This window comes from Phoca vitulina, unplaced genomic scaffold (assembly GCF_004348235.1).
Source record: "Phoca vitulina isolate PV1807 unplaced genomic scaffold, GSC_HSeal_1.0 scaffold54, whole genome shotgun sequence".
NCBI lineage: Eukaryota > Metazoa > Chordata > Mammalia > Carnivora > Phocidae > Phoca > Phoca vitulina.
Genome location: NW_022589757.1, coordinates 947,571 through 964,699, shown reverse-complemented (window position 1 = coordinate 964,699; position 17,129 = coordinate 947,571). Strand labels below are relative to the sequence as shown.

Sequence of the window (17,129 nt, the reverse complement as noted above, 5' to 3'; positions counted from 1 at the left end):
CAGGATTTGAAGAATTCATTTGCTTTAAGTGAAATCAACCAGAGGCAAGGATTTTACAAACTGCGTTTTCTTGTCCACATAAAGAGGCAGGAAGAAAACGGCAGAGCGGTACAGAATAGAAAAACCAGAATACTCATGAAAATTGGTGTTGAGAGAGACTGAAGAAATTTGTCGCTTTCTGTTACAGTTAGAACATGCCAGCATTTCTGTTGATACTTTTGCACTCGTGTAGAAACTTAGGTTAAAAATATCTCCTTTTAGCTGCTCTCCTGTAGCTTGCTCGCACCATGACTTGAAGGCATTATATATGACCAGGCCGACTGGAGACTAGCTTTATAGCGGAGTGAGCTTCAGCGGCAGCAGCTCCACAGTCTTCAAGGGACTGTTTTAAACTTCTCTGTGTTTCCCCCTTTGGTAGATATCTTACTCCCTGTTTCCCTGAGACAGATCCATTATGGACTACAAATGCCTCTAACTTAACTCCAGTGTAAACCACCCCCCCCAACCCCCACCATCCTTCCATTACAACGGGAAACATGGCCCATCTCTTTAAGGGCATTCGCCCCACCTGTGTCCTGGATGACATCCCATGTCCCAGTCTGTGCTGTCTCTCCTGTTCTCCTTAACTGCTCCCTCTCAGCTGGCCCTTTCCTGTCGTATCAGCAGCCCATACATATCTCACCCTGGAAAAAGAGAGGAAACCTCATGTTATTTAAGATCAACACAGTGATTTTTCTCATATGTAAACCTCATGTCACTCCTCAGATTACAAATCTTGCAGTGGATCCCTACTGATACATTTAATGATTTAATGATTTCCACTAATGATCGAGGATTTGGAGCAATGGTTTTATTATAGCTATTAGCCAGCTTCTTTTTGTCTTCCTGTCTCTCCCTGCAAAGTACAGCACAGCATTTAATTCATTTGTTAGAAGTTAATTGCAGCAAAAAAACAAAACAAAACAAAACAAACTTTTTTTGCAGATATTTTGAATATAATTCCATGTTATCCATGGCTATCATTGAATTCAGTGTTAGTTCTGTCTGTTGTCTTAGGATCTGTAAAATAAACCGTGGGACTCAAAAATAACACTTATTTGCTAAACATCGAGGACACTTGAGACAAGCAAACAAGACAGCTGGGCCTTTTGGCGACGTATCAGCTCCTCAGTCACCTAGATCACTTGATGGTGGCACAGATACATAGTTGGTGTGCTTGTGGAAAAGACAGTATTTGGTTATCTTACATGCGTGTTAATTTAGTTATAACTTAGAAGTTTGGGAATCTGAGTTCTCATTCAGTCTACTATTTATTCTAAAATATTCATAAATCAGTGTAAGGCAAGAAGCCGATATGGAAGGGAAAGATTTATTCATGATAATAAAGTGTGCCTAGCCAGGCCTAGTGCATATCAGGGAATGGATTTAAACAACAGAAAATAGAATGAGGGAAAGTTACTCTTTTTGTATTTTTCCTTAACAATGCATTTAAATAAAAACTTTCTGGAATTGCTTAAGAAGTTATTAGACACCGTTTTGAATGAATTCAGAGGTTGTCACACACTTTTTTCATTCTGAAGTCTTTTAGAAATTAATAAAGATTAAAGGCTCAAAATGCCCTTGAGTTCATACCTGGAATAATTTCAGTTATTGTATTTCTAAGATCTAGAATATCTGATATAGTATCTAAGAATATTTAATTTTTAAAAAATCAAATCTAGTGATTTGTTTGTGATCACTTTGCTTCTTAAAGCAAATTAAACTATTTGCTTTTGCCTACTATATTACTATATTTGCTTTTGCCTACAATTCTAGTTCTCTTCTGAAATTTTCTCTTTCCCATTTAAGTCCTTGAACATTTTTTTTTTAAAGATTTTATTTATTTGACAGAGAGAGACACCGCGAGAGAGGGAACACAAGCAGGGGGAGCGGGAGAGGGAGAAGCAGGCTTCCCGCTGAGCAGGGAGCCTGATGTGGGACTCGATCCCAGGACCCTGGGATCATGACCTGAGCCGAAGGCAGACACTTAACGACTGAGCCACCCAGGCGCCCCTAAGTCCTTGAACATTTTAACAATACTTATTTTATTTTATTTTTTTTTACAATAGCAACAACAAAGGTATTGCTTTTTTTCCCCCAGTATTTTTTTTAATGAACATTTAATGTATTCTTTGTTTTAGGGGTACAGGTCTGTGATTCATCAGTCTTACACAGTTCACAGTGCTCACCATAGCACATACCCTCCCCAATATCCATCATCCAGCCACCCCATCCCTCCCACCCCCCTCCACTCCAGCAACCCTCGGTTTGTTTCCTGAGATTAAGAGTCTCTTATGGTTTGTCTCCCTCTCCAGTTTCGTCTTGTTTCATTTTTCCCTCCCTTCCCCTGTGATTCTCTGTCTTGTTTCTCAGATTTGTCATATCAGTGAGATCATATGATACTTGCCTTTCTCTAATTGACTTATTTCGCTCAGCATAATACCCTCTAGTTCCATCCACGTCGTTGCAAATGGCAAGATCTCATTTTTTTGATGGCTGCATAATATTCCATTGTATATATATACCACGTCTTCTTTATCCATTCATCTGTGGATGGACATCTTGGCTCTTTCCATAGTTTGGCTATTGTGGACGTTGCTGCTATAAACATTGGGGTGCACATGCCCCTTCAAATCACTACATTTGTATCTTTGGGATAAATACCCAGTAGGGCAATTGCTGGGCTGTGGGATAGCTCCATTTTCAACTTTTTGAGGAACCTCCATACTGTTTTCCAGAGTGGCTGCACCAGCTTGCATTCACACCAACAGTGTAGGAGGGTTCCCCTTTCTCCACATCCCTGCCAACATCTGTCGTTTCCTGACGTGTTAATTTTAGCCATTCTGACTGGTGTGAGGTGGTATCTTACTGAGGTTTGGATTTGGATTTCCGTGATGCCGAGTGACGTTGAACACTTTTTCATGTGTCTGTTGGCCATTTGGATGTCTTCTTTGCAGAAATGTCTGTTCATGTCTTCTGCCCATTTCTTGATTGGATTATTTGTTCTTTGGGTGTTGAGTTTGATAAGTTCTTTATAGATTTTGGATACTAGCCCTTTATCTGATACATCATTTGCAAATACCTTCTCCCATTCTGTGGGTTGTCTTTTGGTTTTGTTGATTGTTTCCTTTGCTGTGCAAAAGCTTTTTATCTTGATGAAGTCCCAACAGTTCATTTTTGCCCTTGCTTCCCTTGCCTTTGGTGATGTTTCTAGGAAGAAGTTGCTGCGGCTGAGGTCGAAGACGTTGGGGCCTGTGATCTCCTTTAGGATTTTGATGGACTCCTGTCTCACATTTAGGTCTTTCAATCATTTTGAGTCTATTTTTGTGTGTGGTGTAAGGAAATGGTCCAGTTTCATTCTTCTGGATGTGGCTGTCCAATTTTACCAACACCATTTGTTGAAGAGACTGTCTTTTTTCCGTTGGACATTCTTCCCTGCTTTGTCGAAGATTAGTTGACCACAGAGTTTAGGGCCCATTTCTGGGCTCTCTATTGATTCCATTGATCTATGTGTCTGTTTTTGTGCCAGTACCATACTGTCTTGATGATGACAGCTTTGTAATAGAGCTGGAAGTCCGGAATTGTGATGTCACCAGCTTTGCTTTTCTTTTCTTTTTTTTTTTTTTTTTTTAAAGATTTTATTTATTTATTTGAGAGAGAGAATGAGAGAGAGAGAGAGAGAGCATGAGAGGGGGGAGGGTCAGAGTGAGAAGCAGACTCCCTGCTGAGCAGGGAGCCCGATGCGGGACTCGATCCCGGGACTCCAGGACCATGACCTGAGCCGAAGGCAGTCGCCCAACCAACTGAGCCACCCAGGTGCCCCACCAGCTTTGCTTTTCTTTTTCAACATTCCTCTAGCTATTCGGGGTCTTTTCTGGTTCCATACAAATTTTAGGATTATTTGTTCCATTTCTTTGAAAAAAGTGGATGGTATTTTGATAGGGATTGCATTGAATGTGTAGATTGCTCTAGGTAGCATAGACGTTTTCACAGTATTTGTAATTCCAGTCCATGAGCATGAAACGTTTTTCCATTTCTTTGTGTCTTCCTCAGTTTCTTTCATGAGTATTCAGCTACTGTGGCACTGTCAAGACAATGCCATGGAGAACAACCATGTCCAGTAAAAATATCATGTGAACCATATATAGAATTTTGTTCCTTAGTCACCACATTAAAATGGCTTTTTATTTTATTATTATTTTTTTAAGATTTTATTTATTTATTTAAGATTTATTTATTTGAGAGAGAGAGGGAGCACAAGCAGGGGGAGCTGCAGAGGGAGAGGGAGAAGCAGACTCCCTGCCAAGCAGGGAGCCTGATGCAGAGCTCAGTCACAGGACCCCAAGATCATAACCTGAGCTGAAGGCAGATGCTCAACCGAGTGAGCCACCCAGGCGCCCCTAAAAAGGCTTTTTAAAAGTGAAATTAATCATAGAGTTCACTTAACCCAGTAGATCTAAATATTATTTCAACATATAATCAATATTTAAAAGTATCATTGAGCTATTTTACATTCTTTGTCTTCATAAGGAAGTCTTTGAAATATGGTATTTACTTTACAAATACACTACATCTCAATTTGGACACATTTTTTAATTGGAAATGCTTGATCTATATTTAGACTTTCTAAAATTTACAGGTGAGAAAGCAGATTCACAGACCCGGTTTGTTCCAAACATACATAAGTTTTTCAATAACTGAATCAATACCTCTTTTTGTTTTTATTTATTTATTTTTATTTTTAAAATATTTTATTTCTTTATTTGACAGAGAGAGAGAGAGATAGCATGCACACAAGCAGGGGGAACAGCAGGCGAGGGAGAGGGTGAAGAAGGCTCCCCACTGAGCAGGGAGCCCAACGTAGGGCTTGATCCCAGGACCCTGAGATCCTTACCCAAGCCAGAGACAGAGGCTTAACTGACTGAGCCACCTAGGCACCCCTTGATACATGTTTTTAAATTTAAATTAATTAAAATAAATAAAAATTAAATTAATTAAAACTAAATAAAAGTAAAAATTCAGTTCCTCAGTCTCACTGTGCATATTTAAAGTACTCAGTAGCCATTAGTGACTACCACATTGGAAAACATAGGGATAGAATATAGTTCACAGCTGAAGATGTCAGCCAAGGGACCCTGGGTCAAGCTCAATATTGTAGTTAAATTTTAAGGTGAAGAGAATGATATAAATTAGCAAAAATTATGATATTGAAATTATAGGGACAACATTTTAATGAAGTCGATGTCTGAGTTTCATATGATTGGTATCATTTTCAGAAAACAATTTGGAGAGGGGCGCCTGGGTGGCTCAGTCGTTAAGTGTCTGCCTTTGGCTCGGGTCGTGATCCCGGGGTCCTGGTATCGAGCCCTGCACTGGGCTCCCTGCTCCAGGGGAGGCCTAATTCTTCCTCTCCCACTCCCCCTGCTTGTATTCCCTCTCTCGCTGTCTCTCTCTCTGTCAAATAAATAAATAAAATCTTTAAAAAAAAAAGAAAAGAAAACAATTTGGAGATAATCACAATTTAGTCTGGTCCTTGGATGGTTGTCTTCAGGTTGAGGTACTATTAATTCCTAGAAACCACCTTGTAACATATTGCTCATTAGCAGGGCATGAAATCAGCCTAGTGGATCTTGATTACCATTCTTAAAAATACAAAATAGTATTGGATAGAATGGAGAATGCATCAGAATGTGTTTAGTTTCAAGAAACCTTTGTTTCAGTTATATATACGTATTTTGTGTGTACAGGATCTCAGTGAAAAATGAATTTCTTATTCTGGGTTGCAAAAGTTCTGAGAATCATTCTTCTGAGCCATTCTTTTGATTGCTGATATACTGAATATTGCCTACAGGTACACATGTCTAAACGAAGCATTAATTACAGAAAATCTTGATTTAGCAATGAGATAGAAGTGTATTGAAATATATGTAGCGAGTAAAATGGTAAAATGTGAAGTGAGATATGTAATCTCCATAATAAACACAAAATATGGGGATGGTGACTTTCTTCCTCAATCCTGAGCAGACTAAGAGTAGCCAAATTTGAATTTGGGATTAATAGAATACCTTACTGGTTTGGTAACTGTCTTCCTTTAAATTTTGGTTTGACTACGAAGCCATCAAATTTCAACTTGGGATTACATCTTAATTCTTAAGAATCTTGGCTTCTGGGTGCCTGGGTGGCTCAGTCGTTAAGTGTCTGCCTTCGGCTCAGGTCATGATCCCAGGGTCCTGGGATCGAGCCCCGCATTGGGCTCCCTGCTCCGCGGGGAGCCTGCTTCTCCCTCTCCCACTCCCCCTGCTTGTGATCCCTCTCTCGCTGTGTCTCTCTCTGTCAAATAAATAAAATCTTTAAAAAAAAAAAAAAAAAGAATCTTGGCTTCTTTCAAAAGTGAAAGTATGGAAGAGGCTGACTGGCTCAGTCAGTGGAGCGTGAGACTCTTCATCTCAGGGTGGTGAGTTCAAGGGATTACTTTTTTTTTTTTTAAGTGAAAGTATGTATTTAAGCCCAATTTGTATGGATTATAGAAAAATGTCACTCAGAATCTCCTTAAAGGATTTTTTTTTTTTTTTTTTGAGCAGGGAGGAGGGACAGAAGGAGAGGGAGAGAGAATCTTAAGCAGGCTTCATGCCCGGTGCAAGCCCAACAAATGAGACCCTGAGATCAAGACCTGAGCCGAAATCAAGGGTCCGATGCTTAACCAACTGAGCCACCCAGGCGCCCCTCCTTAAAGGATTTTAATAAAATAATTGAGTAATACCTATTTAACCATCCCTGTAGATTAAGTTGTTTGAGTGACACCTAACGTTTAATCTCAGCAGATATCCATTAAGATGTTTCAAAAGATGAATTCACATTATACCTGGGATCGAGAATGTTTTTGACAAAACATCGATTTCTTTTTGTTAGTCTGTTACTCTAAATTGTTGGTTTATTTAAAGCTTCTTCCACAAAGCTTTGTGGTTTTTCAAGTTTTGTCTAAGCCTGACTTGGATATGTTTGCTTGAAATTCTCAGCTGTACAGAGTCAACTTGTCAAATAACTTTTGCACAGTGTATATATTTGGAAAGCTGTTTTCACACAGGAGGCTGGAAACTTGAGCAGCACTCACTGCCATGCTTTTAAAAGGCAAAATATGCCCGAGTCAGTGCTATGCATTGTACCTCCTAAGTACAAGGCCCGGGGCTAGATATTGTGAAGAATAAAAATTCTCTGTGGCTGGGTTATGGGTATTCAAGTGGCTTACATCTAATAGGACACATATGCAGAAATACACAGTGCAGAGCAGTATTTGGGAAGGACCGTGTGTGGTACAGAGTGCTAACGAGCGGTACATAACGCCTGGGTCTTTGGAATGGAGACCTCATGGAGGCATACCGGAATGGCTTTGGAGCCAGGCCTTGACTAATTGGTAGGTATCCTGTAAGAATAATTTTAGGACATTCACACCTTGGAAAAACTTAGTGTTAGAGTAAGAGTTAGTGTCAGAAAGTACCTTTTGAGAATTAAATTATGCCATCATCACAAGATGGTAAGAGGCAAAATGTCTTGAGGCCCAAAAGAGTTCTCAACTGAAGGTGGACCATGTAGGAAATGGTATTTGGTGTGGATCCAGCAATTCCCAGGAAAAGAGAGAAGTACTTCCAGGAATTTGAACTTCTTGGTCGTTAGACATGTGTCCTCTGCTGTAGGTGGAGTTTCTTCATTGAGGTGTACCACAGCTGGAGTGAAGTACTCTTTCAGTACTTTCTCTGCATTGTCCATAGAGCATAATGATGAAGAGTATGGCCTCAGAATCATAGCTGGTCCATATTCATTTAGAAATGGAAGTAAGGGGGCACCTGGGTGGCTCAGTCGGTGAAGTGTCTGCCTTTGGCTCGGGTCATGAGCCCAGGGTCCTGGGATCGAGCCCCACATCGAGCTCCTTGCTCAGCAGGGAGTCTGCTTCTCCCTCTCCCTCTGCCTCTCCCTCTGCTTGTGCTCTCTCTCTCTCTCAAATAAATAAATAAAACCCTAAAAATAAAATAAAAATAAAAGACATAGAAGTAAGTTTAGAAACTTACTAGCTGAATGACTCTTGGTGAGATAGGAAACTTGTTTTCTTCGTTAGCATAATGGGACTAAAAATTACCTATCAGCCTAGGATAATTATGAAAATTCAATAAGAGCTTTGGTCTGTAAAGTCTAACACAGGACCTGGTACATGACACTCAACAAAGCTGCAGAATGCGATTTGTGATTTTATACTCACCAAGAAGCCTTAATCATTAATTTCTAGATATCTTAATCATCTGAAACAGGATGCACAAAACAGATGCTTAACCATTCTAGTAATCAAATGAGATATCCCCATCATAAATTAAATTTCAGCATTTTCAAACGATGCTGGTTAGCATTAGTTTATCATCAAGAACCTAACATTTCTGGGAAGTCTGGAAATGCTCAGTTTCTGAGATTGCAGTTTAGGCTCTGGACCCACTTAAATAAACCTATTAATGTTTAATGCCAACTGGTGAGGTTTCTTAGGAAGTAAATGGTGGCTGACATTTACTGAACATTCATTGTAGGCCAAGCACTCTGCCGAGTGCGTTACCTGCCACGTTGTCTGAGCCTCACAAATGACTCTTCAAGGTGGGTACAATAGTTCTCCACTTACAAATGAGAAAATTGAAGCTTGGAGATGCTAGGCAGCTTGCCCTAGGGTTGCACACAGTTTGTTAGATGGCGGCACCAGAATCCGAGCCTCGGTCAGCCGGGCTTCTCAGCCTCTCTGCTGTACTGCCCAGGATTCAAAGGAGAGGGGCCTGGTTTCAGATCCAGTTCCACTTCCTTCCAGGAAGATGAGCTTAAACAAGTTATGTTTGCCTCTCCAAGCCTGAGATTGTTCATCTGAAACACAGTGTGGTAACTCCCATGTAGGGCTTGCTTGGAGGATTAGATATAAGGTATGTGAAGTGCCCATCACAGTTCCTAATACGTGATGGAGACTCAACAAGAGATAAGTGTAATTGTTTGGGGCTCTCTGCTTCCTACATCCTCCTTGGCATGTGGCCTGTGTGTCTCTCAGGTACACTGAAACCTTTGTGCTTTCAGATACATGTCAGAATATACCTTGATTAGGGTCGTCTGGGTGGCTCAGTCGTTAAGTGTCTGACTTCGGCTCAGGTCACGATCCCAGGGTCCTGGGATCAAGCCCCACGTCGAACCCCATGGGGGAGTCTACTTCTCCCTCTCCCTTTGCCCCTCCCCCTGCTCGTGCTCTCTGTCTCTCTCAAATAAATAAAATCTTAAAAAAATACATAACTTGATTATTTAGAAGACCGCCGAGGCTGTTCCTAGTTTTAAGGACTGACATTTTCCCTGCATAGCTGCCTGAATTTCTTTTCATTGCTGTGATCAAGTATACGTACCATGTGCCATTTTAACTGGTTTTCACTCTAGGATGCGGTGGCGTTAGTGACACCAGGGCTCTGCGTACCCATCACCACTGCATTTCCAAACCTTTTCTGTCACCCTGAGCAAAACTATGCAACCATCACACAGAACTCCCTTGTCTCTCCTGCCCACTGCCCCTCTAGTCTGTTTTCTGTCTCCACGAATCTGCCTGTTGTAGAAATTTCATGCAAGTGGAATCATACAGGCTAACTTCACTTAGTATAATGCTGTCAAGGTTCATCCATATTTTTTTCTTTTTTATTTTCTTTTTTTTTTTAAGATTTTATTTATTTATTTGACAGAGAGAGAGGCAGCGAGAGAGGGAACACAAGCAGGGGGAGTGGGAAAAGAAGAAGCAGGCTTCCCGTGGAGCAGGGAGCCTGATGCAGGGCTTGATCCCAGGACTCCAGGATCATGACCTGAGCCGAAGGCAGATGCTTAACCGACTGAGCCACCCAGGCGCCCCTCTTTTTCTTTTTTTTAGCAAAGTTTATTGAGCGATAGCAAAGTGATAGTACAAAGCTCCCAAGGAGGGAGGGGACCCAAGAGGGTTGCCCAAGGTGCATCCATATTTTTCCATGTATCAGAACTTCATTCCTTCCTATGGCTAGGTAATATTCCCTGGCATGAATATACTGCACCTTGTTTAACTACTCATCCGTCAGTGGACATTTGGGTAGTTTCCACCATATTAGCTACATGCACTTTATTTATTTACTTGGTTATTGATTTATTGAAGTTTAGTTGATGTAAAATGTTACATTATCTTCAGGTATACAACATAATGGTCTACAGTTCTATATATTATTGCTGGGCTCACCATGGTAAGTATAATTACCATCTGTCACCACAAGGTTATTACAGTATTATTCACTATATTCCCTATGCTGCATTTTTCATCCCTGTCACTTATTTATAACTGAAAGTTTGCACCTCTTAATCACCTGCACCATTTTCACCCCTACCCCCAAGCCCTCCCTTCTGGCAACCAACAATTTGTTCTCTGTATTTATGATTCTGTTTTTTTGTTGTTGTGGGTTGGTTGGTTGGTTGGTTTGGTTTGTAGACTCCACATATAAGTCAAATCATATCATATATTGGTCTTAATCGGATTCATCGTACTTAGCATAATATCTTCTAGGTCCATCCATGTTGTCGCAGATGGCAAGATTTCATTCTTTTTTGTGGCCGAGTATTATTACATTGTGTATATATACCACATATTCTTTATCCATTCATCAATCAATGGATATACTTAGGTTGCTTCCATACTTGGCTATTGTAAACAATGCTGTGATATTGGCAGTGTATATCTTTTCAAATTAGTGTTTTTGTTTTCTTTGGGTAAATACCTAGGAGTGGAATTGCTACATCATCTGGTATTTCTATTTTTAATGTCTTGAGGAACCTCCATACTGTTTTCCAGACTGGCTGCACCAGTTTGCATTCCTACCAAGAGTGCACAAGGGTTCCCCTTTTCTCCACATTCTTGCCAACACTTGTTATATCTTGTCTTTCTGATCCTAGCCATTCTGACTGGTGTGAAGTGATACCTCATTGTGGTTTTGATTTGCATTTCCCTCTTGATGAGTGATACTGAGCATCCTTTCATGTTTTGTTGGCCATCTGTGTGTTTTTTGTTTTTTGTTTAGTTTTGTTTTTGGCAGAATGTCTATTCAGGTACTCTGCCCATTTTTAAATCAGATTATTTGGCTTTTTGGTCTTGAGTTGTGTAAATTCTTTATATATTTTGGATACTAATCCCTTATTGGATATGGCGTTTGCAGATATCCTCTCCCATTCTGTAGGTTGCCATGTTATTTTGTTGGTTTCCTTCACTTGCAAAAGCTTTTTATTTTGATGTAGTTCCAACAGTTTATTTTGCTTTTGTTTCCCTCGTCTGTGGAGATATATCTAGAAAGGTGATGCTAAGGCCAATGTCCAAGAGTTATACTGGCTGTGTTTTCTTCTAGGAGTTTTATGCCTTCAGGTCTCACATTTAGGTCTTTTTAATCCATTTAGAGTTTATTTTTGTGTATATTTGGTGTGAGAAAGTTGTGCAGTTTTCCTTCTTTAACATGTGACTGTTCAGTTTTCCCCACCGTTTATTGAAGAGCTTGCCTTTTCCCCATTGTATATTCTTGCCTCCTTTGTCATAGATCAATTGACCATATCATTGTGGGTTTATTTCTGGGCTCCCTATTCTGTTCTATTGATCTTTGTTTTAGCCACATACATTTTATAAGTCATTCGAGCTTGGGTTCTTTCATGATAGTAATCTAAAAGACAGTTCATTAAAATAATAACTGTTTTTAAATTAAAAATTATACTTTTTTTTTTTTTTTTTTTTTTAAAGATTTTATTTATTTATTTGAGAGAAAGAATGAGATAGAGAGAGCATGAGAGCCAGAGGGAGAAGCAGACTCCCCGCTGAACAGGGAGCCCGATGCGGGACTCGATCCCGAGACTGCAGGATCATGACCTGAGCCGAAGGCAGTCGCCCAACCAACTGAGCCACCCAGGCGCCCCAAAAATTATACTCTATTTAGAATTTATTTTAGGGCTAAACCTAAGTTAATATAGATATGTGGTATAAGGAAAATGATACCATCCAGATTTAGATATTTTTATGTTTGCCAACCAGTACTTGTATTCTGAATCAAATAAAATATTCCAGTTGCAAAATATGTTGAAAACATATGATACAATCAGTGCAGGGCTAATGTCTTATTTTGTACTTCATTTTCATGTTTTAAAAGAATTGTACTTTATTTACATGTTTCTAAACACCAAATAAGCATTTATATTAAAGAATTTAGAAAGTCACTAAAATTTTTCTTAGATTACTGGAATATTATATTTGATTCAAACCCAAAATAATGATTGGCAAGCAAAAAATTTCAGAGTCTTGCTGGCATCATTTTCCTTAAAATGTAATATACTTTTGGATGATAAGGGGGGACAAAACATGTCTGGTAAAAGACTTAGAATCTATTTTCTGTATCTTTACAATGTTAGAAGGATCCTTGGATCAGATTTAGATTTTCTAAGTCTAAAGTAGTCTAGAGTTAATAATGCCCCTCTTTTTTTTCTTTTAATTGTATAAAAGGAATTTGCTGACAATTCTAACGTACTTTCCAGGGCGCCTTTTTAGAAGTAAGTGATGTAATGAGAATAGAGTATTACCATATACTATCTGAATTTTCCACATACCTTTTTTTCCATTTATTTTTAAAATATCTGTAAATGTGTTTGCAAATATTTCTGCTGTTCAGCCAAAGGACTTACACAACTTTCATTTGTCTGGTAAGTGTCCAGCGATAACGAGCAATTGATTTTAGCAGTAATTTCTTTCATTAAGGCCGTGGTCCCATGGTACACAGTAAAATAACTTAGAGAACTTAAAAAAACATATGAGTCCCAGGGCTCCATGCTGGACAAGCTCTCCAGGTAAGAAACACGCAGCCAGGGTTGAGAACCGTTATATTCAAGCCAGACCCCAGTGAGGTTGGGTGGGGTTGTGAGTGGGGAAGAAGTAGAAGGAATGAACCTCTGTCATTTCCATCCTTTCCCTACTTACAGTAAGACAACCCAAGAGAAAAGGAAATTCAAAGATCGCTGCAAATCCAGAGGTAAAGTAGCTTTTTTTCTTTTTGTCTTTGTAGACATGGACGGACTTGATTGAAACTTAAATGGTTCCACAAAAGATGTTCTGATGGATGACAGCAGAACTCCTACAGATAATCTGCAGATAGAGTCACAAGATGGGTGTCATCCCGGTGACGGCGTGGGAAGCATAGGGACACGCTTGCCTTCTGCCTCGGATGAAAATGAAAATCAGCTGGATGGGGACGGGTACGAGTGTCTCAGCAGTGGTGCCAGCGCCATGGGCCAGCCTGATGTGCTTGCCCAGGACAGTCTCAACAATAACGAAAACTGCCCACCCAGCAGTGAGGTGGCCGTGTGCGAGAGCTCGGAAAACACTTCTTGTGAAAGCCCCAAGGATGGGCAGGCCCTCATGGGAAAGGACAAAAACATACCTGGAAAAAGAAGCCCGAGAGCCAAAAGAGGCACAACTAAGAAGATACCACAAGGTATTTTTAAAAATTATTTTTTATACTATTCTTTACCTAAAATAAACTATCTTCTCATCCCATACTCTGTACTGTCCTGCATCTTGCTTTACTTCTCTTGTTATACTCTGTAGCTACTTCTCCAGCAGCACATGGAGATCCAACTGTGTGGCGTGTGACGTGCATGACATCTTTCCACAGTGTTTGCTCGCATGGGTGTGCATGATTTATTCAGCTACTTCTTTATGGTGATTCCCAGTAATTTGCTATAATAAATGTGCTGAAATTGAAGTTATTTGTACATGTTTTCACACGAGATCTTTTAAATATATATAGTCTTCCTTCATAAATTAGACCATTTTCTACCAGTATCAGCCCTAAAAATTTCATTCTGTCATCACTGTGGCTTTGATCTCTCATCTGTGAGTTTTTGTGCTGGTATAGTTTTTATTTTATTTTATTTTTTATTTGAGAAAGAGAGTGAGAGCAGGGGGAAGGGCAGAGGAAGAGGGTGAGAGAGAATCTCAAGCAGACTCCACGCTCAGTGTGGAGCCCAGTGCAGGGCTCGATCTCACGACCTTTTTTTTTTTTTTTTTTGAGCGAGAGAGTGAGGTGCTGGTCCAGTTTTAAATTCTTTTTTTTTTTTTTTAAAGATTTTATTTATTTATTTGACAGAGAGAGAGAGAGAGCGAGAGCAGGAACACAGCAGGGAGAGTAGGAGAGGGAGAAGCAGGCTTCCTGCCGAGCAGGGAGCCTGATGTGGGACTCGATCCGAGGACCCTGGGATCATGACCTGAGCCGAAGGCAGACACTTAATGACTGAGCCACCCAGGCGCCCGGTCCCAGTAAATTCTTTTACAGGATCTTTCCAACTCACTTAGTAAGTGGATAATATGTGTTAACATATATTGATACACATTTTATATCAATGTTGAATAAGACATCTAGCTTTCATTGTCTATATCACTTTGGTTACAAAGTAATTCAGAGTATTTCTTTCTTCTTTTTCTTTTCCTCCCCGCACCCCCCCGGGGTATTTCTCATTTGGTATATAGTTTGGCAGTTAAAGTTTGGAGCTATGGACTTTTTTTCCTGAATCACACAGGGCACCCTTAGGAAGAGGCAGCCTCTGGTTATTTTCCATCAGGAACATGTGGGACTGGAGAGTTCTGACACGTCCGAGGCTGGGACTCTGTAGTGTAACACCACCTTACCTAAGCCAGCAGTCTTTGCATGAGGCTCAAGAGAACTAAGGGGAGTGTCTCCTCATCTTCTGCTTCTTTGGCTGCTTAGAAATATAGTTGATCTCTCCATATCCTGTTTTTTTATTTATTTTGTTAATTTGGAGTAAAAGATGAAACTTTCCAGTTCATACAGATTTATCCTTCTTTATTCAATAAAGTGATTTGTTAACTTTTTAATGTAGCTCATAATTAGGCTTTCCATTTAACTGATCCCTTCATCTTTGCTTTTCCTTAGTTTGCTTAAAGAAAATTAAAATTAATTTTGCAAAGAGATGTGAGAGCCTTTTCTTAAAAGATCTAAGATAAACAGATGATGTATGTAGTGCTATTTGTATATAAATTGATTTATCTAATGACTGTAATTCAAGAGCAATTTGTGCCTCTCTAATATGTTCTTTTGATGTTTTTAGGAACTGAGACCTAGTTGCATATGAAATGGGTCAATCATAGCTCCTTTTATTCCTTCTTTCCATGACCTTATTTCATTTTCCCTAGGTGTGATTATATTATTTAAAGTTATTCGGTATTTATTATCCAGTGAGCAGATATGTGTAGAATTACTGTCCCCTAATGCATTTGAAATATATGATTTATAAAACTCAGGGATAGTCTTTATATAGATTAGCTTTAAAATTCTATTATATATCTTATATATTGTATATTATATATCTTAAATAAAATGAGTTTAAAAGTGTAAGAAAACTGAATTAGGAGTTGCAGAACCTACATTCAAATCTTACTTCTGGTTTTGGTCACTTGGTGAGACTTAACCATTCTGTACTTTAGTTTTCTCAACTGTATAATAATGATGTTCATCCAAATATATCTATAAAATTCCTTTCTGAGCTATGAATTCCTTAGATTCCTGAGCAGAGATGGTATGGTCTAAACTTGGTTAAAGTTTGGTGATTCACCTCTGTATCTATATAGTTTTTGTTTTTTTTTTAATGTAAGAGGTACATTTTTATTTGTACTTTGAGTTTTGTTGTTAAATTAAAAGAACATAAGTGTGGGTGGGCAGAAGAATTTTAAGCTGGGTGGAAGGAGTCCCAGGAGGGCAGAATTACTTCTTTCTAGACCTGGAAGGACCTGGAATGGGAAGCTTTAGGATGGCCTGGGAGCTCTTCTCACTGTTCCCTGAGAGTTCGCTGAAGCCTATCCTCTCTCAGTACACACCCCATCACCAGGTCCAAGTGATCGAATCTCCCTGAGATCTCTCTGGTTAGTCTGTTTCTCTCCATCTCCAGTGCCACAGTTCAGCATCATCATCTTTAGCTGGAGTAAAGCTGCCTAAAGATGTCTCTGTCCTGTCGCTCCCAAATTCATTCACTAGGTCAGAACAATCAATGCAGAGAGTCCATGCATAGGTGTCTAGACATGGGCATGGTAGTTCTTCCATTACTGTGAAATTCTAAGATCCTAAGTAAATGAAGTTTCAAAATTTTACAGATGGGTACTTTTCTAATAACAGAACAGCCTTTCAAATGCAAAATGATATATAAAACATGATATTCAATTCCAGACCAGAAATAAAATTTTTTTTATAGATAGGTGCTCTCGCAACACTTTTTAAAAGAAATATATTGGGGCGCCTGGGTGGCTCAGTTGGTTAAGCGACTGCCTTCGGCTCAGGTCATGATCCTGGAGTCCCTGGATCGAGTCCCGCATCAGGCTCCCTGCTCGGCGAGGAGCCTGCTTCTCCCTCTAACCCTCCCCCCTCTCATGTACTCTCTCTCTCTCTCATTCTCGCTCTCTCAAATAAATAAATAAATCTTTTAAAAAAATAAATAAATAAATAAAAGAAATATATTAAGGTGAATTTATTTACTCTTATGCCTCTTTATGTAGTTTAATTTGTAATAATTTTTTCTTTCTTTTTTGTTTTTTTGTAATAATTTTTTGTATATCTAAAAGCTAGTGCCGGAAAAAGAAGTAGAGCAATATTAGGAGACATGTCATTATTTACAAGTTTAACCTTAAACTCAGCCTCACAAAAGTCCAGTTGTCATTATATCATGAGACTTTGTTTCCTTTAGAGAGTTGAATCCCTGTAATGTAGTCAACTAAGCAGGTTTCAAGCTGCATTACATCAAGTTTTTACTATAGTTGAGTCTAGCATAACTTTAATATCCTAAAAAGGAATGAAAATTAGCTGATACGTTTTTAACAGCTTGGGGCTCCTGGGTGGCTCAGTCAGTTAAGCATCTGACCCTTGATTTCGGCTCAGGTCGTGATCTCAGGGTCTTGAGATCGAGCCCTGTGTTGGGCTCCGCACTGGGCGTGAAGCCTGCTGGAGATTCTCCCTCACCCCCTCCCTCAGCCCTTCTTTCCCCCCCCA

At 39.5% G+C, this 17,129-nt stretch overlaps 1 protein-coding gene across 1 annotated transcript in view; it reads left to right on the top strand.

Moving 5' to 3' along the window:
* CNST (consortin, connexin sorting protein) overlaps window positions 1-17,129 on the top strand; it is a 112,864-nt gene that overhangs the window by 29,847 nt on the left and 65,888 nt on the right. Inside the window, exon 2 of the mRNA XM_032389338.1 lies at window positions 13,140-13,568. Coding sequence (XP_032245229.1) covers window positions 13,190-13,568 — 379 coding nt within the window. The 5' untranslated portion in view covers window positions 13,140-13,189. The remainder of the gene's footprint in view (window positions 1-13,139; window positions 13,569-17,129) is intronic.